This window comes from Triturus cristatus, chromosome 8, assembly GCF_964204655.1.
Source record: "Triturus cristatus chromosome 8, aTriCri1.1, whole genome shotgun sequence".
Taxonomy (NCBI): domain Eukaryota; kingdom Metazoa; phylum Chordata; class Amphibia; order Caudata; family Salamandridae; genus Triturus; species Triturus cristatus.
Window position 1 is genome coordinate 71,747,182 of NC_140591.1, and position 26,397 is coordinate 71,773,578.

General features: G+C 49.3%; 1 protein-coding gene across 2 annotated transcripts in view; it reads left to right on the plus strand.

Annotated features, from left to right (window-relative positions):
• Window positions 1-26,397, plus strand: part of LOC146801355 (stefin-C-like) — a 117,024-nt gene that overhangs the window by 84,185 nt on the left and 6,442 nt on the right. The window contains exon 1 of one of the 2 annotated variants that reach the window (XM_085621016.1): window positions 183-575. The exons of the other annotated variant lie outside the window; for it this stretch is intronic. Coding sequence (XP_085477142.1) covers window positions 504-575 — 72 coding nt within the window. The 5' untranslated portion in view covers window positions 183-503. Of the gene's footprint in view, window positions 1-182; window positions 576-26,397 lie in introns of those variants that run through there. 2 annotated transcript variants of the gene reach the window in all.

Genomic DNA, 26,397 nt, shown 5'->3' on the forward strand with positions numbered 1-26,397 from the left:
GACAACCACAACATTTTTGTTCTGGTTCAGAGCTCTGACTAATGCTGTTTTTGGCCTCTGGTGGGGTTGTGATGATCAACATACACTGCCCAGGGGGTGGGGGGGGGGGGGGGCAAATGTTGCAACTCTAACCTCTAGGAAAGCAGAATTGAGCAAGAACGCCTCTCCCTTGAAAGGTTAATCCGGTTGACTCCCTGGATGGAATCCTTCGAGAAAGGTGGGTCTGTGCCTGGGGGTCTGGTGGAGCCAGTGACACCAGAAAGCAGACAGCAGGTCGGAACGTGAGGGGACAGCTCCCCGGGAGAGTGCCAGGCCCGGAATGCGCAGGGAAGGGTTCGGTCCAGGAATATAAGAGCTGCGCCTTCCACACCCCAGCACCCAGCCGTCTCTCCTAGCTGCGCCTTCCACACCCCAGCACCTCCAGCCGTCTCTCCTAGCTGCGCCTTCCCTGCTCTACTTCCGCGCACCTCTTCGGCCCGCCGCCCGAGACGAGATTCGCAGCCATGTTTCATATGCCAGGAGGGTTCTCAGACGAGCAGAAAGCTACACCTGAAATACAAACCTACTGTAACCAGGTAAAACGCCAAACAGTGACTTTTATTTCACTTCTTTATTGTGTGCAATTTCATATATAGAGAACTCGACCCGAAGGTATTGCAGCGCTTTACTTGAGCATCAGTTACGTCACACAAGGACACGTTCATAGTTTGTAGGCGCGGGGAGATTAGGTGATTTGCCCAGAATCACAGGATGTTGAGCCCACGCCGAGACTCGAACCCGGTTCTCTGTTCCAAGTCGGCAGCTGTTTGTTACGTCACATCCTCTCCCCTTTGTTTAATTTCATTGAATACTAGCTAGGGGTGTGCAAAGTTTTCTTTCTAAAGCAAAGTTTTGCACAGTTTCTCCTTTTCACCCTCAGTGATGCCTCGCCTTCGCCTGGACAGTGTTCTGCTCTGCTCATTGCGAGGTCACTTTTCGCCAGAGAGTGAGATACTTGTAAGTCTACTTGGACTCTGCCAGGCTGGACATGTGCAGAGCATTTTTCTCTGCAAGTTTACTTTGTTCAGAGCTCTCCTGTGCCGCTGGCAAATGTACGGAGGACTTGTATCTGCAGTTTTGCCTTTGGCTGAGGTTTTTTATGCAGCATGTAGTGCACTGTGGAACATTAGTGGCCCGTTTCAAGCCACCGATAAAGAGGTATCGGCTGATCACAAGTTCATCACCAATGAATGATGTACACATCAGTGGTCCGCACGATTACCGCATGTTACCTCATAATGTCAGTCTTTTATCAACAGGATTACCGCATGTTACCTCATAATGTCAGTCTTTTATCCGCACGATTACTGCATATTACCCCATAATGACAGTCTTTTATCAGCACGATTACCGCATGTTACCCCATAATGTCAGACTTTTATCAACACGATTACTGCATGTTACCCCAAAATGTCTGTATTTTATCGGCACGATTACCGCATGTTCCCTCAAAATGTCAGTCTTTTATCGACACAATTACCGCATGTTACCTCATATTGTCAGTCTTTTATCGACAGGATTACCGCATGTTACCCCATAATGTCAGTCTTTTATCGGCACGATTACCGCATGTTACCCCATAATGACAGTCTTTTATCAGCACGATTACCGCATGTTACCCCAAAATACCTGTCTTTTATCGGCACGATTACCGCATGTTACCTCATAATGTCAGTCTTTTATCAGCACGATTACCGCATGTTACCCCATAATGTCAGTCTTTTAACCACACAATTACCACATGTTACCCTATAATGTCAGTCTTTTATCGACACGATTACCGCATAATGACAGTCTTTTATCGACTCGATTACTGCATGTTACCCCATAATGTCAGTCTTTTATCAATCAGTCAATCAATCATTTGTAAAGCGCACTACATACCCGCGAGGGTCTCAAGGCGCTGGGGGGGGGCCGCTACTGATCGAACAGCCAGGTCTTGAGTGTTCTCCTGAAGGTCAGCAGGTCTTGGGTCTGTCGTAGGCTCAGCGGGAGGGTGTTCCATGTTTTGTCGGGGAGGTGGGAGAAGGATCTCCCGCCGGTGGTAATTCTTCAGATGCGCGGGACGGTGGCTAGTGAGAGGTCGGCGGAGCGTAGCTGGCGGTTAGGGATGTAGAAGGAGAGACGTCTGTTGAGGTAGGCTGGGCCGGTCTTGTGGAGTGCCTTGTGTGCGTGGATGAGGAGCTTGAAGGATATCCTCTTGTTGACGGGGAGCCAGTGCAGGTTTCTCAAGTGGGGGGTGATGTGGCCGTGTCGTGGTTCGTCGAGGATCAGTCGCGCCGAGGCGTTTTGGATGCGTTGTAGTCGTTTGATGAGCTTGGTCGGGGCTCCCGCGTAGAGGGCGTTTCCGTAGTCGAGTCTGCTGCTGACGAGGGCCTGGGTAACTGTTCTTCTTGTATCTGTTGGGATCCATCTGTAGATCTTGCGGAGCATGCGCAGGGTGTTGAAGCAGGAGGAGGAGACGGCGTTGACTTGCTTGGTCATTGAGAGCGTTGAGTCGAGGATGATTCCCAGGTTGCGTGCGTGGTCGGTGGGTGTCTGGGCTGCCCGCAGTGCTCTCGGCCACCAGGAGTCATCCCAGGCTGAAGGGTTGGAGCCGAGGATGAGGACCTCCATCTTGTCCGAGTTCAGCTTCAGACGGCTGATCTTCATTCAGTCGGCGACGGTCTTCATTCCTTCGTGGAGGTTGGCTTTGGCGGTGATGGGGTCCTTGCTGAGGGAGAGGATCAGTTGAGTGTCGTCGGCGTAGGAGATTATGTTAAGGTCGTGTTGTCGGGCGACGTGTGCGAGCGGGGCCATGTAAATGTTGAACAGTGTCGGGCTGAAGGAGGATCCCTGGGGTACGCCGCAGATGATCTTGGAGGCTTTTTTTATCAGCACAATGTCTTTTTTTATTACCTAGAGAATTTGTCCCTGGTAAAACTGTGGCATTGCTGCACAAGGGAATACAGTAAGTGTTAATACCGCACACTTTCGTTGCCCGAGGGGGCTGCTGACTCCAGTTACTGGATCTACCAGGAAAACAAGGTCTCTCGTTGTTGGAAACAGCCCACTCCCACTCCGCAGGGTGGTGGTGGACTCCCCGAACACACTGTGGTAGCTTGGCTCGAGTGGTCAGGAAACAGGCGCAGTGCTAAGCATACAATATACCCATACAATAACCATGCGTGCATCCGTTCCAAAAACGACTCTACACCGTAAAAATTATGAAAATATTCTTCTTTATCTTTTTCTCTTAGTTGCTGATTGGAAAAATAAATAGGTCAATCACAATATACAAGTTTCAATTAGTGCAGGTCAAATAAATATTGGCTGTTTGATGAAATAAATAGGGGTGATCATAAATAACAGGGCATAAATACAAGTGCAATATATACAGACAATTAAATACTTTGAGGCAATAAATACTGTACCAATAAATATTGTACACCAACAAGTCCTGTGGACCTATAAATATAGTGCAGCAATAAATAGGTAAAAACTCAATAAATACAGTATCCCCAATAAATAATTAAAAGTATACAGCAACACTCATGTAATCAGATGACACTTCAATTCTTAAGGGCTGATTTGGCCCAGGCACAGCTTGTAGGGTTGTGGAAGGCTTGAGGGGGGGGGGGGGCTACTCCCTGGCTGGGACAAGGCTGAGGCCTAAGCTGAGGTAGATCAAAGGGGGGAATACCAGTGCCCTGGCTTTCTCTCTCCACACAACCTCTCTAGGTTAGTCCCAGTTCACCCCAGGCACAGTCAGGTTGGTTTCAGCACCTCCCTAGCCCCTTAGAGCAGTCTCTCAGGTCTCCACAGGGCCTTAGGCGCCCTCTACTCCACTTACTGCCCTTTTTCTGATGTTCCGACGCCGCTGGAGTCGTGTCGACGCCGTGAGGCGGTTCCGGTTCGGTCTCGGCGGCCTCGGCACAATGTCAGTTCTTTGTCGACGCCGGTAGGCGGTTCCGGTCCGATGTCGGTGGCCTCGGTTCGATCTCGACCTCCGATTCGACGGCGTCGGGCAGTCTCTTCACGATGTCGACTTCGGGCGGCTCCGGTCCGATGGCGCTCTCGGCTCCGATGACGTCAGCCGGCCTGGCCTCGATGTCGACTTCCGGCGACTCCGGGGTGCGATCCTCACCCCCGACCTCCGGTGCTCCTCCACACAGGTTCCGGGCGACTCCGGAGTGCGATCCTCACTCCCGACCTCCGGTGCTCCTCTACCTCGGTCTCCGACGACTCCGGAGGGCGGACTTCACTCCTCCGATGACGCCGCTCGCTCGACCTCGGTTCACTCCCTCCTCGACCTCTGGTATTCCTCACGACCTCCGTCGGCGCCCTCTCACGACCTCAGGCGGCTCCGGGTACGACGTCTGCTACTTCAGTCAGCGCCGCTTCTCCACCTCGGGCTCCAGGTCTCAGGCTACTCGACGCCGGACTCCAGGGAAACCAGTTTCCAGGTCAGGATCTTGCTGCTTTCTTGGTTCTAAGGCCTGTTCCTGCTGTCCAGGTCCTTAGGATAAGTTTCTTCTGTCTTCTTCCCACACAGGGCTATAGGCTGGGATCCATCAGTAGGGACAAGTATCAAGGGTGGGTTTATGGACCCCACTCCAGGCACAAGTTTCCACCCCTGCTGCTTCACTCCTTCCTCCTTCACTGTTGTGCTCCTCTCTCTTCACCAGTCAGGTGCCAACTGCCAGCTCCAACTGCCAACACTCTGTCTTAACCTCCCAACATTCTAAACCGCCTCCAACGGTCACAGAGTTCTGGAATCTTCTGGAATGTTCTGGAAGGTGCTGGTAGGTTCCCGTGGATGCTGGTGATGTCACAGGTGGCCACCATTTTGTGCTCCAGGCCCTCAGACAGAAGTTTCAGGGGTAGGTAAAATGGCTCCCTGAATCTGCAGCAACACGAAAAAGTCTGGTGGTTCCCAAAAAGGAAAAATTCAAACAGGGTTTGAGGCAAAAGTGGGACAAAATAAATAATGATGAGGAGGGACCACCCAAAGGGCTGACAGGTCTAACACGCGTCCCCCCCAGCTGAAAGTGGGGAGAGCTACCCAACCCCTTGGGAGTTCTCATCACTAAGGCGGAAATACCTTGAGAGACCGTCTGCATTGGCGTGGTCCACTCCAGGCCGATGTTCCACCTGAAAGTCCATCCCCTGTAGGGAAATAGACCACCTCAACAACTTGGGATTCTCCCCCTTCATTTGCATCAGCCAACGAAGGGGTCTGTGGTCGGTCTGAACTAGGAAGTGCGAGCCAAACAGGTATGGCCGCAACTTCTTCAGAGCCCATACCACTGCAAAGGCTTCACGCTCTATTGCACTCCACTTCTGTTCCCTGGGAAGTAGTCTCCGGGATAGGAAGACCACGGGTTGATCCAGACCCTCTTCGTTGAGTTGCGATAACACTGCCCCAATGCCATGTTCTGATGCATCTGTCTGGACAATGAACTCCTTGGAAAAGTCTGGGGCCCTTAAGACCGGGGCCTCGCACATGGCTTTCTTCAATCTCTCAAAGGCTTGCTGACAAGCCTCCGTCCAGACTACCCGTCGAGGTTGTTTCTTGGACGTGAGCTCCGTGAGGGGGGCTACGATGGTACCGTACCCCTTCACGAAGCGGCGGTAGTATCCCGTGAGGCCCAAAAATGCTCGGACCTCAGTCTGTGTCTTGGGGGGTTCCCAGGCCATGATGGCCTCGATCTTCGCCTGGAGGGGTTGCACCGCTCCCCTACCCACCAAGTGCCCAAGGTACACTACCGACCCCTGCCCGATCTGGCACTTGCTGGCCTTGATCGTCAATCCAGCTTGTCTCAGGGCCTGGAGAACAGCTTGCAGGTGACGCAAGTGATCCTCCCAGCTGTTACTGAAGACGGCTATGTCATCCAGATAAGCAGCAGAGAAACTCTCCATTCCGGTGAGGATCTGGTTTACCAGGCGCTGAAACGTGGCAGGTGCGTTCTTGAGCCCAAAGGGCATCACACAGAACTGGTAGTGGCCATTGGGCGTGGAGAAGGCTGACCTTTCCCTTGCTCCATCAGTCAACGAGATCTGCCAGTACCCTGAAGTAAGGTCAAAGGTACTTAGATATTGGGCAGCTCCCAGCCGGTCAATCAATTCATCCGCCCTAGGGATCGGATGAGCATCAGTTTTTGTCACTGAATTCAGTCCCCGGTAGTCCACACAGAACCTCAGTTCTGGTTGGGCACCCGGTGGTGCAGCTTTCGGTACTAACACCACCGGACTAGACCAGGGGCTGCTAGAAGGTTCAATCACTCCTAGCTCCAGCATCTTAGTGACTTCACTATGAATGCTGGCCTTCACCTTGTCTGACATCCGGTAGATCTTGGACTTCACAGGTGGGCTGTCTCCTGTGTCCACGTCATGGACGCACAGGTGAGTCCTACCCGGGACAAGGGAGAACAACGAGGAGTACTGCCCCAGGACCTGGCGACAGTCCTCCTGCTGTTCAGGAGTTAGAGATGGGGAGAGAATCACTCCCTCCACCGACCCATCCTTCTCTTGAGACGCAAACAGATCAGGGAGAGGCTCGCTTTCCACGTCCTCTCCTCCGTCAGTCACCATCATCAAGATGACTTCGGGCCTCTCGTGGTGGGGTTTGAGGCGGTTGGCATGCAGCACCCGCAGGGGCTGACGAGGGGTCTTCAGGTCCACCAAGTAGGTAGCCTTACCCTTCTTTTCCAACACCTCAAAGGGTCCTGACCAGCGATCCTGGAGGGCACTAAGCTCTCCTGGTTCGATCACCCACACCTTCTGGCCAGGCTCCAACTCCACCGGGTGAGCGTTGTGGTCATACCACGCCTTCATCACTGCTTGGCTGGCTTCCAAGTTGTCAGAAGCTTGCTTCCACAACTTAGCCATTTGGCTCCGGAAGGCCAGCATGTAGCTCACCACATCCTGGGGGAGCTTTCTGGGAGTTCTTTCCCATCCGTCTCTCACCAGGTTAAGAGGTCCACGTACAGGGTGCCCATACAGAAGCTCGAAGGGGCTGAAGCCCACTCCCTTCTGTGGCACTTCCCTGTATGAAAAGAGTAAACAGGGTAGGAGGACGTCCCATTTCCTCCGCAGGCTTTCAGGCAGACTTCTGATCATGCCTTTTAAGGTTTTGTTAAACCTTTCCACCAGACCATTTGTCTGGGGGTGGTAAGGAGTCGTGAACCGGTAGGTCACTCCACACTCCTTCCACATTGCCCGCATATACGCTGACATGAAGTTGGTCCCCCTGTCGGACACAACCTCCTTGGGAAAACCCACTCGGGTAAAGATTCCCATCAGGGCCCTAGCCACAACAGGTGCTGTTATGGTCCTCAGAGGTATTGCCTCTGGGTACCGTGTGGCATGATCCACCAGAACCAGGATAAACCTGTGACCAGCTGTAGTTGGTGGATCTAATGGACCCACAATGTCGATGCCCACCCTTTCAAAGGGGGTGCTAACGACAGGAAGTGGTTCCAGGGGAGCTTTCAGCTTCACCCCTGTTTTCCCACTGGCTTGGCAAGACACACATGTCCGGCAGTAGGTATCGGACGTCACTTTCATCTGAGGCCAATAAAAGTGTGGGACAAGACGGGCGAAGGTCTTGTCTTGCCCCAGGTGTCCTGCCAATGGTATCTCGTGAGCCAACTCCAAAAGGAAGGCTCGATAACGTTGAGGAACTACCAAGGCTCGTGACGATCCATGTAGGGGTGCCTTGGGTTCACTGTAGAGGAGGCCATCCTCCCAGTAAACACTGTAGTTCCCTTCAACGTTCCCTGCTGCCTGGGCTTCGGCCTGTCGCCTCAGCCCCTCAAGGGTAGGGCACTCCCTCTGGCCCTGGCAGAATTCCTCCCTGGACGGGCCTCCCTCCACGTGCCACTCGGCCGGGATGGGTAAGTCCTCCAGGTTGGTAACGTCCCCCTCCGCAGACTCCTGGCCCACCACCTCCGGTGGCCTATCCGTCCTACGGGGTGGAGACGCCGAGGCAGGCTCCTCCTGTCCTCGGTTCTTCCCTTGACTGGCAGCTGGCTGGGCCTTTGTTCCAGGCTCCAGCCGGAATGAACTCCCTCTTCGGGTAGTCGCGGACCTTGTGCTAACACAGGCCCAGTCAGGTGTACCCAGCATCTCGGTGTGAGTCCGGTATTCCACCTCCTTCCAAGCGTTGTGCTCCATGTCATTGCCCAGCAGACAATCGACTGGCACGGCAGGGCTTACGGCAACTCGAAGTGAACCTGCAACCCCCCCCATTCAAAGGGAACCTCGGCCACGGGATAGTGACCTGTTCTGCCGTCAGCCATCGCGGCTGGGTGGAGTACATCGGGAATTACCTGCTCTGGAGACACCAGCTGGCTACGCACCATAGTCATACTGGCTCCTGTGTCTCTCAGAGCCTCCCCTCTTTGGCCGTTGATGGTGATCCACTGCCCATACTTTGCGGTATTTGCGGGCACCTGGATCTTAGGAACCATCTCCCGTTCTCCCAGGGACACTAGAGTGACACCCGCCCACTCCCTTCCCTTAGTTAAGGGCATCTCCTCCCCGAGCACTACACTAGCTACTCCGGGGGGCTTTCCTCCAGTGGGAGGGGGTGATCGTTTCTGACACTTCGGATCTCCTTTATAGTGTCCAACGCCACCGCACTCGTAGCAATGGACAACCCTTGGCTGCTGACTCTGGCCAGGATTAGGGTTTCTGGGTGGGTTAGCCTTAGAGGTGAATCCTGTTCCCTTCCCTTGGAAGTTATTTTGGGGGCCTTTGGAGAACTCCTTTTTCTTTTCCCCTCCCTCTTTCTTCTGGGGGGCGCCCTGTCTGGCCTTTTGAGTATCCCCTCCAGTCCCCCTTGTGGACACCCGGGTACTAGCCCAAATGTCCGCCTCCTCAGCAAGCTTCCGGGGACTGGTCAGCTTGCTATCCACCAGGTGTTGCCGCAGTTCAGGGAAACATTTCTCGAGTAGGTGTTCCTTCAGTACTAGGTCAAACAGCTCCTCGTAGTTCCTTACTTCACTGCCCTGAATCCAACCTTCCAGTGCCTTCTTTGCATAGTCCAGGAAGTCCACCCAATTCTGTGTGCCCAGTTTGTGACTACCCCTGAACTTCTGTCTGTACTTTTCAGGTGTTAGTCCAAACTTTCTGATGAGCGCCAGTTTCATGGTGGGGTAGTGGGTCTGCTCATCCTCTTCGAGGGCCAATAAAGCATCCCTACCAGCTGGAGGCATGTACCTATACAATCCTCCTCCCCAATACTTCACTGGAACCCCATGGGCCCTCAACGAGACCTCATAGGCTGCTAGCCACTTGGCGATGTCGTCACCCGCCCCATAGCTAGCTACTATGTCCTTTGGCAGGTAAGGTTTGGATTCCCTGGTGATTTCTTGGTCTTTGCTGCCACCATTAGGAACAGTTGGTGCCCCAATTCTTAAGATCTGAAGCTCTATCTCTTTCAGTCTTATCTCATGAGCCATCTTCTGTTTCTCCGTCTCATGAGCCATCCTCTGTTCCTCCTTCTCCTTCTCCAGCTTTGCTAAGTCCCATGTGAGCTGTCTTTTCTCCCTCCGATCTGCTAACTCCACTTCGGATAAGCCCCCACTAGAGACAGTGCTGCCCTTCCTAGAAAGTGTCCTGGGCCCTGCTGACAGGTTCCCCACCTCAGGTTGGTACATCTCAGCCCCCTTGGGGTCAGGCTCTCCATCCCTGTCTTCCTCCTCAGCCTTGCTTTCCCTGCGTGCCTCCCCCCAAGCCCTTAAGCTGGTTTGGAGTGCACCCTTCTTTGCTCCTGGGGGACAGTACACCCCCTCCCGCTGGCAAAACTCCCTGAGTTGGGCCACAGTGTACGTTTCTAGATTTTCTAGTACAAACTCCATCTCGCCCACTCAGGTTAGAGGACAGGTTTTGTGCAGTAACAATGCAGGGGGGTACCTTTAATAATACCTCCTCCCACCACCAGAGTAAATTTGGAAAAAACAAAAACCCACAATTAGGAAGGCCGCTGTGAGAAAACTCCCGGTGTAGGCCTATGGACTACCCACAGTTATTGTTGAGTATATGTAGGCACAGCTCTATCCCACCACTGAACACCAATTTATGTTGGAAAACCACTCCCACACTAGAAGGGGTGGTGGTGGTCTTCCGGACACACTGTGGTAGCTTGGCTCGAGTGGTCAGGAAACAGGCGCAGTGCTAAGCATACAATATACCCATACAATAACCATGCGTGCATCCGTTCCAAAAACGACTCTACACCGTAAAAATTATGAAAATATTCTTCTTTATCTTTTTCTCTTAGTTGCTGATTGGAAAAATAAATAGGTCAATCACAATATACAAGTTTCAATTAGTGCAGGTCAAATAAATATTGGCTGTTTGATGAAATAAATAGGGGTGATCATAAATAACAGGGCATAAATACAAGTGCAATATATACAGACAATTAAATACTTTGAGGCAATAAATACTGTACCAATAAATATTGTACACCAACAAGTCCTGTGGACCTATAAATATAGTGCAGCAATAAATAGGTAAAAACTCAATAAATACAGTATCCCCAATAAATAATTAAAAGTATACAGCAACACTCATGTAATCAGATGACACTTCAATTCTTAAGGGCTGATTTGGCCCAGGCACAGCTTGTAGGGTTGTGGAAGGCTTGAGGGGGGGGGGGCTACTCCCTGGCTGGGACAAGGCTGAGGCCTAAGCTGAGGTAGATCAAAGGGGGGAATACCAGTGCCCTGGCTTTCTCTCTCCACACAACCTCTCTAGGTTAGTCCCAGTTCACCCCAGGCACAGTCAGGTTGGTTTCAGCACCTCCCTAGCCCCTTAGAGCAGTCTCTCAGGTCTCCACAGGGCCTTAGGCGCCCTCTACTCCACTTACTGCCCTTTTTCTGATGTTCCGACGCCGCTGGAGTCGTGTCGACGCCGTGAGGCGGTTCCGGTTCGGTCTCGGCGGCCTCGGCACAATGTCAGTTCTTTGTCGACGCCGGTAGGCGGTTCCGGTCCGATGTCGGTGGCCTCGGTTCGATCTCGACCTCCGATTCGACGGCGTCGGGCAGTCTCTTCACGATGTCGACTTCGGGCGGCTCCGGTCCGATGGCGCTCTCGGCTCCGATGACGTCAGCCGGCCTGGCCTCGATGTCGACTTCCGGCGACTCCGAGGTGCGATCCTCACCCCCGACCTCCGGTGCTCCTCCACACAGGTTCCGGGCGACTCCGGAGTGCGATCCTCACTCCCGACCTCCGGTGCTCCTCTACCTCGGTCTCCGACGACTCCGGAGGGCGGACTTCACTCCTCCGATGACGCCGCTCGCTCGACCTCGGTTCACTCCCTCCTCGACCTCTGGTATTCCTCACGACCTCCGTCGGCGCCCTCTCACGACCTCAGGCGGCTCCGGGTACGACGTCTGCTACTTCAGTCAGCGCCGCTTCTCCACCTCGGGCTCCAGGTCTCAGGCTACTCGACGCCGGACTCCAGGGAAACCAGTTTCCAGGTCAGGATCTTGCTGCTTTCTTGGTTCTAAGGCCTGTTCCTGCTGTCCAGGTCCTTAGGATACGTTTCTTCTGTCTTCTTCCCACACAGGGCTATAGGCTGGGATCCATCAGTAGGGACAAGTATCAAGGGTGGGTTTATGGACCCCACTCCAGGCACAAGTTTCCACCCCTGCTGCTTCACTCCTTCCTCCTTCACTGTTGTGCTCCTCTCTCTTCACCAGTCAGGTGCCAACTGCCAGCTCCAACTGCCAACACTCTGTCTTAACCTCCCAACATTCTAAACCGCCTCCAACGGTCACAGAGTTCTGGAATCTTCTGGAATGTTCTGGAAGGTGCTGGTAGGTTCCCGTGGATGCTGGTGATGTCACAGGTGGCCACCATTTTGTGCTCCAGGCCCTCAGACAGAAGTTTCAGGGGTAGGTAAAATGGCTCCCTGAATCTGCAGCAACACGAAAAAGTCTGGTGGTTCCCAAAAAGGAAAAATTCAAACAGGGTTTGAGGCAAAAGTGGGACAAAATAAATAATGATGAGGAGGGACCACCCAAAGGGCTGACAGGTCTAACACTCGTAATGAGTGATTGTTTTCTGCAAAGTATATTGTATGCAGGACCACTTTGTTAGTGTTGTATAAGTCTGTAGATCCCATTTAAATTGTCGCAGAAAATGCCAATTTTCATACAAATATATGAAAGCAAAATATCATCGCAGTCTTTGTGAAGATGCAAAGTTTTCCATAGAACAAGACAAAATTAATTTTTACAACTGTGCACACCGCGAATAAAGACACAGGGCCCGATTCACAGAACTAACTTAAGACAAAATCCTAAACTTACTACCATTTTGGTATTCACAGAAGGCACTTACTCCTTTTGGTATTCACAGAAGGCACTTACTCATTTCGGTATTCACAGAAGTTAGGAGTCCTAACTTTAGGACTCCTAAATGCCTTCTGTGAATACCGAAAGTCTTAAAATTAGGATTTTTCTCAGTTTAGTAGTAGTATAGTTAGGACTCCTAACTTTAGGACTCCTAAATGCCTTGTGTAAATACCGAAAGCCTTAAAATTAGGATTTTTCTCAGTTTAGTAGTAGTAAAGTTAGGAGTCCTAACTTTAGGACTCCTAAACTGGGAAAAATCCTAATTTTAAGACTTTCGGTATTCACAGAAGGCATTTAGGAGTCCTAAAGTTAGGACTCCTAACTTCTGTGAATACCGAAGTGAGTAACTGTCTTCTGTGAATACCAAAATGAGTAAGTGCCTTCTGTGAATACGAAAATGGTAGTAAGTTTAGGATTTTGTCTTAAGTTAGTTCTGTGAATCGGGCCCTAAGAGTTTGGTTTTCCAAGAACTCGTTGTGACGTAGATGAACGGATGTAGGTGGCCATGCCTGTATTTGGTTAGCATGGATAATGCCTAAATAAGGGTAGGGGGAACCGAGCTCACCTTAACGCTCACCTTAACGCCGCCATCAACAGGAGACCGCACCGAGCAGACGGTTGTGCCGCCACCGCCAAGAGTCATTGCCAGCCAGATACCGCGTCGCCGCACAACGGGACTACGAATCCCGGCAGCACTTGCGGCGGCGCACAGCACGCACGTACCAACGGCGCCAGGAGGCGCATAAAATCAGCGCAAGGCCGGCGGAGCGGGGGGAACCGAGCTCACCTTAACGCTCACCTTAACGCCGCCATCAACAGGAGACCGCACCGAGCAGACGGTTGTGCCGCCACCGCCAAGAGTCATTGCCAGCCAGATACCGCGTCGCCGCACAACGGGATTACGAATCCCGGCAGCACTTGCGGCGGCGCACAGCACGCACGTACCAACGGCGCCAGGAGGCGCATAAAATCAGCGCAAGGCCGGCGGAGCGGGGGGAACCGAGCTCACCTTAACGCTCACCTTAACGCCGCCATCAACAGGAGACCGCACCGAGCAGACGGTTGTGCCGCCACCGCCAAGAGTCATTGCCAGCCAGATACCGCGTCGCCGCACAACGGGATTACGAATCCCGGCAGCACTTGCGGCGGCGCACAGCACGCACGTACCAACGGCGCCAGGAGGCGCATAAAATCAGCGCAAGGCCCGCTACGCGGGACGCGTGCGGGCGTGTGCCGGGCTAAGCCCGGGCAAAGGGCGGGCCCCCTACGGCCCTCATCGGCAGGAGGAGGCAGGGGCTGGGCCAGAAACGCTATACGAGCCATCTCTATCATCACTACTGAAGTAAGGCGAGCCTATACAAGACTTAATTTATAGTTGTATTTACGTTTGTTTGAAATATACGTTACATTATTATAAGCTATGCCTAAAAAACTTGGTGGAGCCCAACTAAACAAGATTAATAATTATCTTGTTCAGACTGTACAGAAAATTAATATGCAAAGGAGGGAGTCCTTGGGGTTGAGCCAATCCCCTGATCTGCTTTGTCTGTCCCCACCCACATTTGATATTACTCTGACAGATGAAACCATTACGCAAAATGCTGATAGTGCAACCACGTTTGTTGATATCTCGTCCCAAATTATACCTGGTTCTCCGGATAAGGTAACCCCGGCCTATGAGGGTTTGCCCGCTGAGGGCAATGCAGATATCCACAGTGAAAATGATTTTGATCAAGATACACAGACTCAGGCCTCTGCTCTTGACCAATCTCCTCTAGGTCATGTAGCCAGACATAAGCAATATTGTACAAAGGTTCCCCCTAAGCGGGGTGGTCTACGCTCAGGGACAAAGCGGAAGAAGGCTATCACCCCAAAACGCATACAAGTGACTCATGCTGAGGATCACCCTACTTGTCTTCTTGAAGAAGCTCTTCTTGATAAAATTGCAGATCTTATCGAGACTAAAATCAGCATTATTGTTAAACCTCTCTTATCTAAGATTGACAAACTGCAAGCTGAGGTTAAGAAGCTGGGTGCTTCTCAAAATATAGTTGCAAGTGGCATTGAAAATATAACTACGTTAGTTACTGGTTTGCGCAATAATTCTAGGGGAGTTGTCACCGGAAGTGCTTTGGGGGTTGGAGAAGGAAGTGAATTACTTAGGGAGAACTTATCGCCATCAACCTTGTCTGCTATCAGTGATGGCCCTATACTACCATGTCCCCCAATAAACCCAAACCCTCCAGCTAAAATTCCCCCAGCGCAAACACAAGCACAAGCCCATACTTTTACTACGGATCCCCTGCAATTCATAGTTGAAGCCACACCCGTGGTTTTAGTGCTCGCAAATGTCCCCCCGCTGGAAAGAGGCTTGGCGGAAAGCTCTAATTCACTGTGTAGCAAAGCCCTACATTGGCTAACTAGTAATATGCGGTTAGCTCCCGGGGGTCAGCATCATCTTGCAAATGCAATCAGATCAGCAACTAGGGTTCCCTGGCTGGGGAATCGGCCAAAAAAACTTAAAGGTGACTGTGTGGCTGTGAGCTTTTCAAATCAACACGTTCTTCCTAACATCCTTGCAAATATCCTTCCTCCCCAACGAAGACAAGGTACTGTGGTCCCCCTTACTTTGAAATACTTTTATGGGGAACAACAGAATGTATCTATCCCAAGGACTACTGCCCCAGGGTGGAACACTAATTGGGATTCGTATTGCAGATGGGGACAAGTTTCAAGGAATAACGCATCAGTTCATCGCCATCATCCTTCTATGCTTAACCCTGATACCCAGCCTCTGGAACTGTTTAACCGCTTTATGCCACTATCTTCTATGGATCAAAATGACTTACTTTTGCCAAGTCACAAAAATGACGTAGAGGGAACACATCTTGCTTTTGGTTCGTCAGCACAGTCCTTTGCAAGCGTCAGGATCTGCAAAATCATGAGTTGGAACATCGCTGGGCTTAGAACCAAATTCAAAGATAAGATCTGGTTGGACAAAATCAGGAACTATGATATTCTTGCTTTTCAGGAAACTTGGGTAACGCTAGATTGTTTGGCCTTAGATGGCTATGCTCACTTCTTTGTACCTGCAGACCCAAGTAAAGCAGGAAGAGCAAGGGGCGGGTTGGCTATATATATTTCACTTGACATCAAAGGTAAACCTAGGCATATTAAGTCTAAATCTAAAAACTGTTTAGTGGTTGAATTGACTTCACCAAAATGTAACCCTATTTTACTTGTCAACTTTTATAATTCCCCGACCAGTCAATTTTTAAACGAGCACTTGTTATCCCTTGAGGACCTCTTATCCACTTATATCGAAAATAGTTGTCACGGGTATGAGGTGATCCTCATGGGAGATTTTAATATTCATCCCTGCTTGGCGGGTTGTCAGAGGGAAGCTGAGAAATTTTCTTTGTATTCCTCCTCGCCTCATTTTGAACACACACCTAGCGGAGAGGCTTTGGAATTGCTCTTGGCTACCCTCAATCTTTATGAATCATGTACCTGTTCAAATGATCTGAGGTTACCGACATATGTGGGTAACGATTCAGGCTCAATCATTGATTATATTTTTGTTTCTTTAAGATTTCTACCTGAAATAGATGCTTATAAGGTAGAAACTTCTGTTTTTAGTGATCACAACCCTGTGATTTTAGAGGTTTTAGCTCAAGGCGTCTTGGGAACTAGGAAGATGGACACATTGTGTGCGACAGATCTTGTGCTAAGAGATCAAAATCGGAGGCTCAAATGGGAACAAGTTACCCCAATAACTTTCCTACAGGAAACTCTGGCCAAAGTCGCCGGTGAAATTGCTATCTGTCTAGATAATACAAACCCCAGTGTCACTATGGTCGAGGCCTTTGGTGTTATTTGCCATCAAGTCAACTTAGACCTGACTGTAAAGGCAAAACTTAATAAAATAAAGGGCCCTAAATGGTTTGACACAAACTGTTCTAGGGCCCATTCAACCCTTCTTAAGGCCCTAAAACTTAAACCTAGAGACAGAGCGCTGATAGCGCTACTGAGGAAACAGTACAATCTAGCTATTAGGAAGAGGAAATCTGAGATAAAAGACGAGGCCTGGAATGATTTATTACTGCCCGAGACACAGAAAGATAGCGCTAAATTTTGGGCAGTTATAAATCACCCATATTTTGTGGGATTAGATAATCAGAGAGCTGATTGTATTATTCCAGATGAACAGTGGGTGACACATTTTAGTAACATCTATAGTTATACTCACACCACTATAGAACGTGAAACTCCTCTCCTAAAATCGCTAACTCACATCTCACCTTTTACTCAGGAAGAGGTGAAACAAGCAATTAAAGACACACTCTGTAAAAAGGCACCGGGGCCAGATGGGGTCCCTGCAGACATTTTTAAGAGCGCTCCTGAACTTAGCTCAAAAATTTTAACTAACATTTTTAATGCTACAAGGGAATTTATTTTCCCCTCTAGCTGGGCAAATTCGACCATTGTGCCAATCTTCAAGAAAGGACAAAGGACAGACCCGGCCTGCTATAGGCCAATCTCTCTTATTGACTCGAGCGTTAAAATCTTAGGGAGAGTCCTCTTAGGTAGATTGACCTTGATTTTAGAAAGTAAGGGTATTTTATCTAATGCACAATACGGCTTTAGAGCCAATAGAGGAACTTTAGACCAGTGCCTAAACCTAGAATTAATCCTAAATAAATATGTAATCGCCAAGGGGGGTTCATTGTACATGGCCTTTATGGATCTCTCCTCAGCTTTTGACCTGGTCAATAGGTCGAAGCTGTGGGGGATCCTTTTGGCTGTGGGACTTGACCCCCCTTTGGTTGAATACCTAGCTGAGCTACACAAGGACCTTATGACCTCAGTTAGAGTCACTAGGGAAGGAAGATGCACTTGTCATTTCAGGTCAGAGAGGGGGGTTAGGCAAGGGTGTATACTCGCCCCCCTCCTCTTCACTTTATACATAAATGACCTTGAGGCAGTAATGTCAAAATCCCATAGTGACATCCCGCGTGCAGGTGAGACAAAGATACCCGTCCTCCTGTACGCGGACGATGCTGTTCTTTTAGCACGCTCCGGAGTTGCGTTGAACAAACTTCTTACTTCCTTTCGAGTTTTCATGTCATCTTTGGACATGAAAATTAACACAGAAAAATCACATGTAATGATTGCTGGATCCGCAGGTAGGAAAAGAAAGTCGCTAACATTTTATTGCGCAGGGAAGGAGGTTAAGAGAGTCCCCTCTTTTCCATACCTAGGCGTGACCTTCGATGAAAAGGGCACCTGGGGCCCCCAGCTTTTGGTTAAAAGCAGCGCTGTCGCTAGAGCGGCCGCAGGGCTGCTAGGTTTTGCTAAAAAACTGGGCGCCCGCCCCATGGAAAGTATCATCAAAGTTTATAAAGCAAAATGTTTGTCAGTCGCCCACTATGGCTCTGCTATTTGGGGATATACTAGCTCTGCCAAAATACAGAACGTAGAAAATAAATTTTTGAGATCTCTGCTTTCTGTTCCCCAATCAACTCCGATCTTTTCACTGCCTACAGAGTTAGGTTTGGGCTACATATCTGACACCCTAAAATTAGCTCCAGTGATTGGCTGGTTAAAAACTTGGCTCAACCAGGAGCTTACTCTAAATCATATCATTTTAAAAGATTGTTTAGCCCTGGATAGAGCCCTTAACATTCCATGGGTAAGACATGTGAAAACCCAGCTTACCCTAGCAGGTCGTCCGGAGCTTTTCTCATCTCCAGATGGAATAACCCATGAAGACTTAAAATCAGTCAAAAACACTCTGTCAAACTTATATTGTCTGGAGAGGGAAGAAACAGAGCTGAAAAAAATCATGGTAAGGAAACACTGTATGCTTTCCTCTGCCCCAGGAATGGAACCATACCTTTTGTCGGTTACAAACCCTTACCACCGTTTTCTCCTAACAAGATTTCGTTTTGATTTAATTCATTTTATTCTGGGCGATTTTAGAACCTGGGCTAGACCTGATGATGCTGAACCATGTGACTGCGATCATTTTTCAACGCAGGACACAATGCACTTTATTATGTTTTGCGGTCATTATATTGAGATTAGAAAAAGATATTTGTTCCCTATTTTACGTAATCAGGGCTTCATTCAGGTAAAACCAGCCCTGCTGTTTTTGCAACTTCTTCCTAACACAAAAGTAGCTTTTTCAGTTGCTAGTTTTCTAGTTGCAGGAGCACGTTTAAACAAGCATCGTACAAGGCACAGGCACTTTATCTCTGAAAAATGAATTCTCTCTTTACTCATTCACTTAAATGAGCTTGTATCTTAATAAACCCTTCTTTTTATCTTTTTTAAATATTTATGCACATTTTATTGTAAAATTTAGTGTTTTTTTTTATAATGATTGTTTGTAAAAATTTGTGATCTGATGAAATGGTGACATGTACTTTTGCTCGTTCTTTTATGATTTTTAATAATCGAATAAAGATAATTGACTGACTGACTGACTCCTAAATGCCTTCTGTGAATACCGAAAGTCTTAAAATTAGGATTTTTCTCAATTTAGTAGTCCTAAATTTAGGACTCCTAACTTTAGGACTCCTAAATGCCTTCTGTGAATACCGAAAGTCTTAAAATTAGGATTTTTCTCAGTTTAGTAGTAGTATAGTTAGGACTCCTAACTTTAGGACTCCTAAATGCCTTCTGTGAATACCGAAAGTCTTAAAATTAGGATTTTTCTCAATTTAGTAGTCCTAAATTTAGTAGTCCTAACTTTAGGACTCCTAAATGCCTTCTGTGAATACCGAAAGTCTTAAAATTAGGATTTTTCTCAGTTTAGTAGTAGTATAGTTAGGACTCCTAACTTTAGGACTCCTAAATGCCTTCTGTGAATACCGAAAGTCTTAAAATTAGGATTTTTCTCAATTTAGTAGCCCTAAATTTAGGACTCCTAACTTTAGGACTCCTAAATGCCTTCTGTGAATACCGAAAGTCTTAAAATTAGGATTTTTCTCAATTTAGTAGTCCTAAGTTTAGGACTCCTAAATGCCTTCTGTGAATACCGAAAGCCTTAAAATTAGGATTTTTCTCAGTTTAGTAGTTGTAAAGTTAGGAGTCCTAACCTTAGGACTCCTAAACTGAGAAAAATCCTAATTTTAAGGCTTTCGGTATTCACAGAAGGCATTTAGGAGTCCTAAACTTAGGAGTCCTAAACTTAGGACTACTAAATTGAGAAAAATCCAAATTTTAAGACTTTCGGTATTCACAGAAGGCATTTAGGAGTCCTAAAGTTAGGAGTCCTAACTATACTACTACTAAACTGAGAAAAATCCTAATTTTAAGACTTTCGGTATTCACAGAAGGCATTTAGGAGTCCTAAAGTTAGGACTCCTAACTTCTGTGAATACCGAAATGAGTAAGTGCCTTCTGTGAATACCAAAATGAGTAGGTGCCTTCTGTGAATACCAAAATGGTAGTAAGTTTAGGATTTTGTCTTAAGTTAGTTCTGTGAATCGGGCCCACAATATCTTTGGAAAATCAGCTTGGACCAGGGTGAAAGAATCTATAAATATCTATTTTTAGAGATGCGCTAGGAATGGGGTTTCTGAGTCCATATCACGAAAAGTTCCTCATAGGCAAAAATAAGGGAAACCCAGGTTTTGCCATTTTTGCTTCTTCCCTAATGAAGAGCTGAGGAAGCAGATGTGCCTGGTCTGTATGACACCCCCCACTCTCGCCTCTAGCAGAGGAACACAGATGTTGGCCAGCACCTCCTAAATGAGAGCTCTACTCATGTCATCTGAAGTGGTTTGAGGAGCTTGACTCAAAGAACACAATGGTATTTAGTGATGGGTGACCCCCACCCGCAGCTCCACAGTAGCCTGTATTGTGGGTGCTCTGGTTGGGCACCGGGGCACCCACATGTAATTAAAAAAGTAGCGGGCTCCCACAAGCGGAGCCAGGTAGGGCTTCTGGGGTCTTGGGCTCCCCCCAAACCCAACAGAAATGTGGTTGTGGGTGCCCCAGATGGGCACCGCCGTACCACTTAAGAAAAACCATGCCGGCTCCTGCTGGCTGGGAAGATGGCTCTCCCCGTGGTCCCCAACTAAAGTTAAACATGTTGGTGCCTCGGGTGGGCACTCAGACACCCACAGAAATATTGCACACAAAAAAAAATAATAATAAATGAGTTGCAGGAGCAGCTCATTCAATATTCACTGCTCTCTGACGGAGCTCCCCATAATGCCCTTTGAGGGCTTTTTCAGCTTGGTGATGTTCCTAGAAGAGGCAGAAGCACCACCAAGCACTTTTAATGTTGTGGGGGTGGGGAGCGCTTCAGGGAGTGCAGAGGCAGAACAGACAAAAGCAGTGGAAGTGGAATCATACACTGATCATATGCAGCACAGGAAGCAGCAGTGCAAGCTTCCCTCATACATAGAACAAATACAGAACGGACAGCAGCAGAGCAAGCTTCCTCATACATAGAACAAATACAGAACAGACTGCAGCAGAGCAAGCTTCCCTCGTACACAGAAGCAGTGCAAGCTTCCCTCGTACATAGAACAAATACAGAACAGACAGCAGCAGTGCAAACGTCCTCATACATAGAACAAATACAGAACAGACAGCAGTAGTGCAAACTTCCCTCATACATAGAACAAATACATAACAGACAACAGCAGTGCAAACTTCCCTGATAGAACAAATACAGAACAGACAGCAGCAGTGCAAGCTTCCCTCATACATAAAACAAATATAGAACAGACTGCAGCAGGTCAAGCTTCCCTCGTACACAGAAGCAGTGCAAGCTTCCCTCGTACATAGAACAAATACAGAACAGACAGCAGCAGTGCAAGCTTCCTCATACATAGAACAAATACAGAACGGACAGCAGCAGTGCAAGCTTCCTCATACATAGAACAAATACAGAACAGACTGCAGCAGAGCAAGCTTCCCTCGTACACAGAAGCAGTGCAAGCTTCCCTCGTACATAGAACAAATACAGAACAGACAGCAGCAGTGCAAACGTCCTCATACATAGAACAAATACAGAACAGACAGCAGTAGTGCAGACTTCCCTCATACATAGAACAAATACATAACAGACAACAGCAGTGCAAACTTCCCTGATAGAACAAATACAGAACAGACAGCAGCAGTGCAAGCTTCCCTCATACATAAAACAAATATAGAACAGACTGCAGCAGGTCAAGCTTCCCTCGTATATAGAAGCAGTGCAAGCTTCCCTTGTATATAGAACAAAAGCAGAACAGACAGCAGCAGTGCAAGCTTCCTTCATACATTTGAACAAATACAGAACAGACAGCAGCAGTGCAAACTTCCCTGATGCCTAGAACAAATATAGAACAGACAGCAGCAGTGCAAACTTCCCTGATGCCTAGAACAAATATAGAACAGACAGCAGCAGTGCAAGCTTCCCTCATACACAGGATACGTACAGACAGGGGCAGCAAGGGCAACAGTGTTATAGGTTTCCCTTTCAAAGCAGAACAGGTACAGAAGTGGCCGCGATAGTGGACTGCCCTCACTGCAACTCATCTCTCATAGGGAACCAAACTTCTGGTGTGCCATACACTCCATGCGTGAACCAGGTTCTACGTTAAGAAAAAAGACCAATGCATGGTCTTGCCTCTTATAGTGCTGCAAAAGTGTCATTTATTAAGGGGTTAAATCCTTCCAATGAGAAAGCCTGGGACAAGGTCCTCCCAAACATGCAATCAGGCAGGTAAACACTGCTCCATGCAGATGCTGAGCGCCTTCCAGCTGGACAAAACAAGGTCGAAGCCTTTGTTCCCCTCTGCTGAAGGCTGAATGTGAGTCCTGTCCGAGCTTTTATCAATTCCAGGAATAGGGGTGACTCCAGAACACTTAAGGACATTTATTTATTGAAACATGTTTTAAAGTCGATTTCCATGGTTTCCAATGGGCCCTAGTGCAGCACTTTCACCCAATAGCCCAGTGCATGCTGGGATGTGTGAGCCTTTCCGTTTAATAGTAAGAGCAAAACTTTAAGTCCGCCTTTGCAAAGTTGTGTTAATGAAAATGAATGCACGGTGTGTGTCATTCCTTGTTCTGCTCTAACAGACTGACACGCTTTGTTTCGCTGCTTTCAAGAGTTCTCTGTTCTTAGTTCTTCACTCTGAACAAACACTGTGCTTTAAGCCCCGTCTGTGTGTTTTGATTTGCTGAGCTCATTCACCTTCCAAGATCATTCTAGACCAGCCTGAGGCAAACCACTGAAGACAGAAGATGCAGCGGGAAGAATGCAGCGCACAAGGCGCGGAAAGAATGCAGCGCACAAGGCGTCGGAAGAATGCAGCGCACAAGGAATGGGAAGAATGCAGCGCACAAGGTGTGGGAAGAATGCAGCGCACAAGGAATGGGAAGAATTCAGCGCACAAGGCGTGGGAAGAATTCAGAGCACAAGGCGTCAGAAGAATGCAGTGCACAAGGCGTCGGAAGAATGCAGCGCACAAGGAACGGGAAGAATTCAGCGCACAAGGTGTGGGAAGAATTCAGCGCACAAGGCGTCGGAAGAATGCAGTGCACAAGGCGTCGGAAGAATGCAGCGCACAAGGAATGGGAAGAATTCAGCGCACAAGGTGTGGTAGGAATTCAGAGCACAAGGCGTTAGAAGAATGCAGTGCACAAGGCGCGGGAAGAATGCAGCGCACAAGGAATGGGAAGAATTCAGCGCACAAGGCGTGGGAAGAATTCAGAGCACAAGGCGTCAGAAGAATGCAGTGCACAAGGCGCGGGAAGAATGCAGCGCACAAGGAATGGGAAGAATTCAGCGCACAAGGTGTGGGAAGAATTCAGAGCACAAGGCGTCGGAAGAATGCAGTGCACAAGGCGTCGGAAGAATGCAGCGCACAAGGAATGGGAAGAATTCAGCGCACAAGGTGTGGTAGGAATTCAGAGCACAAGGCGTTAGAAGAATGCAGTGCACAAGGCGCGGGAAGAATGCAGCGCACAAGGAATGGGAAGAATTCAGCGCACAAGGCGTGGGAAGAATTCAGAGCACAAGGCGTCAGAAGAATGCAGTGCACAAGGCGCGGGAAGAATGCAGCGCACAAGGAACGGGAAGAATTCAGCGCACAAGGAATGGGAAGAATTCAGCGCACAAGGTGTGAGAAGAATGCAGAGCACAAGGCGTCGGAAGAATGCAGTGCACAAGGCGTCGGAAGAATGCAGTGCACAAGGCGTCGGAAGAATGCAGCACACAAGGAATGGGAAGAATTCAGCGCACAAGGTGTGGGAAGAATTCAGAGCACAAGGTGTGGGAAGAATTCAGCGCACAAGGTGTGGGAAGAATGCAGAGCACAAGGCGTCGGAAGAATGCAGTGCACAAGGCGTCGGTAGAATGCCGCGCACAAGGAATGGAAAGAATTCAGCGCACAAGGTGTGGGAAGAATTCAGAGCAAAGGCGTCGGAAGAATGCAGTGCACAAGGCGTTGTAAGAATGCAGTGCACAAGGCGTCGGAAGAATTCAGCGCACAAGGAATGGAAAGAATTCAGCGCACAAGGTGTGGGAAGAATTCAGAGCACAAGGCGTCGGAAGAATGCAGTGCGCAAGGCGCGGGAAGAATGCAGCGCACAAGGAATGGGAAGAATTCAGCGCACAAGGAATGGGAAGAATTCAGCGCACAAAGTGTGAGAAGAATGCAGAGCACAAGGCGTCGGAAGAATGCAGTGCACAAGGCGTCGGAACAATGCAGTGCACAAGGAATGGGAAGAATTCAGCGCACAAGGTGTGGGAAGAATTCAGAGCACAAGGTGTCGGAAGAATGCAGTGCACAAGGCGCAGGAAGAATTCAGCGCACAAGGCGTGGGAAGAATTCAGCGCACAAGGTGTGGGAAGAATGCAGAGCACAAGGCGTCGGAAGAATGCAGTGCACAAGTCGTCGGAAGAATGCAGCGCACAAGGAATGGAAAGAATTCAGCGCACAAGGTGTGGGAAGAATTCAGAGCAAAGGCGTCGGAAGAATGCAGTGCACAAGGCGTTGGAAGAATGCAGTGCACAAGGCGTCGGAAGAATTCAGCGCACAAGGAATGGAAAGAATTCAGCGCACAAGGTGTGGGAAGAATTCAGAGCACAAGGCGTCGGAAGAATACAGTGCACAAGGCGCGGGAAGAATGCAGCGCAGAAGGCGCGGGAAGAATGCCGTGCACAAGGCACGGGAAGAATGCAGCGCACACAGGGCAGGAAGAATGCAGCGCACAAGGCTCGTGAAGAATGCAGCGCACATGGCGTGGGAGGAATGCAGTGCACAAGGTGCGGGAAGAATGCAGCGCACACAGGGCGGGAAGAATGCAGCGCACAAGGCTCGTGAAGAATGCAGCGCACATGGCGTGGGAGGAATGCAGTGCACATGACGCAGGAGGAATGCAGCGCCCATGACGCGGGAAGTATGCAGCGCATATGACACAGAAAGTATGCAGCGCACAAGGTGCGGGTAGAATGCAGTGCGCAAGGGGCGGGAAGAATGCAGTGCACATGGCGCGGGAAGAATGCAGCGCACAAGGCGCGGGAAGAATGCAGTGCACAAGGTGCGGGAAGAATGCAGCGCACAAGGCGTCGGAAGAATGCAGTGCACAATGCGCAGGAAGGATGCAGTGCGCAAGGAGCTGGAAAAATGCAGTGCACAAGGCGCAGGAAGAATGCAGCGCACAAGGTGCGGGAAGAATGCAGCGCACAAGGCGTCGGAAGAATGCAGTGCACAAGGTGCGGGAAGGATGCAGTGTGCAAGGAGCTGGAAGAATGCAGTGCACAAGGCGCGGGAAGAATTCAGTGTGCAAGGGGCGGGAAGAATGCACTGCACATGGCGCGGGAAGAATGCAGCGCACAAGGCGCGGGAAGAATGCAGTGCACAAGGTGCGGGAAGAATGCAGCGCACAAGGCGTCGGAAGAATGCAGTGCACAAGGCGCGGGTAGGATGCAGTGCGCAAGGAGCTGGAAAAATGCAGTGCACAAGGCGCAGGAAGAATGCAGCGCACAAGGTGCGGGAAGAATGCAGCGCACAATGCTTCAGAAGAATGCAGTGCACAAGGCGTGGGAAGGATGCAGTGCGCAAGGAGCTGGAAGAATGCAGTGCACAAGCCACGGTAAGAATGCAGTGCGCAAGTGGCGGGAAGAATGCAGTGCACATGGCGCGGGAAGAATGCAGTGCACATGGCATGGGAAGAATGCAGCGTACAAGGCGCCTTCCATTCCCGCTCAGAGGCACTGGCAAGCCAAACAACTGTAGGACTTCCAAGTGCACTCACCTCACTGAGTGTTCCCTTTCTAATACCGGAGGCAACTCTATCCCTTCCTCAAAACAACAACTTTCGACATTGGTAGCCAGCCGCCAGTGAGTTTATCGACTTGACTCGGCCATGCCGGGGGTTGTCGCATTGCGCGTTCATGGGGCAGATGTTTGGAAAGAGAGAGAGAGAGAGAGGTGCGCAAAATAAAAATGGCAGGAATGGCGGGCCTGCTGTTTAACAAATATATTTTTTTTTAAAACAAAGTTTTTTGAGGTGCACATATCTTAACCCTAACCCTTACTGCAAGCCCTTTCCAGGCGAGCGCGGTGCCCGATCTTGACAGAACCAAAAATGTTTGGGGATCGGGTGCTGCTTTCCCCAGGGAAGGTCTAGCTTTAAGGAAGAGTGCTTTCTCTATAAACTATTAACAGGCAGCAAAAGCACGCGGCTGCAAAAGATAAAGCTCAGCTGTAGTTGCGCTAATTTTATTTTAAAAGAAAGCACGTGCAGTCGCCATTATTGTATGAATCTGCTAAAAAAACGGAAGGGAGGTGGCCGCCACAGTTAAAGCGCTAGCGTGCCCCGGTGTAAAAAAAATAAAATCTATAAAAAATGCTGATGAAAAGGAACAAGTTGCAAATAAAGGCGCGCAGCAGCTAGAATTAAAGCATGCTGTGTTTCCAAAATAGTTGCAGGAAAGCATGTGGTGCCTGCAGTAAGACAAATTAGTTAAAGAAAATAGTGCTTACAGACTGTA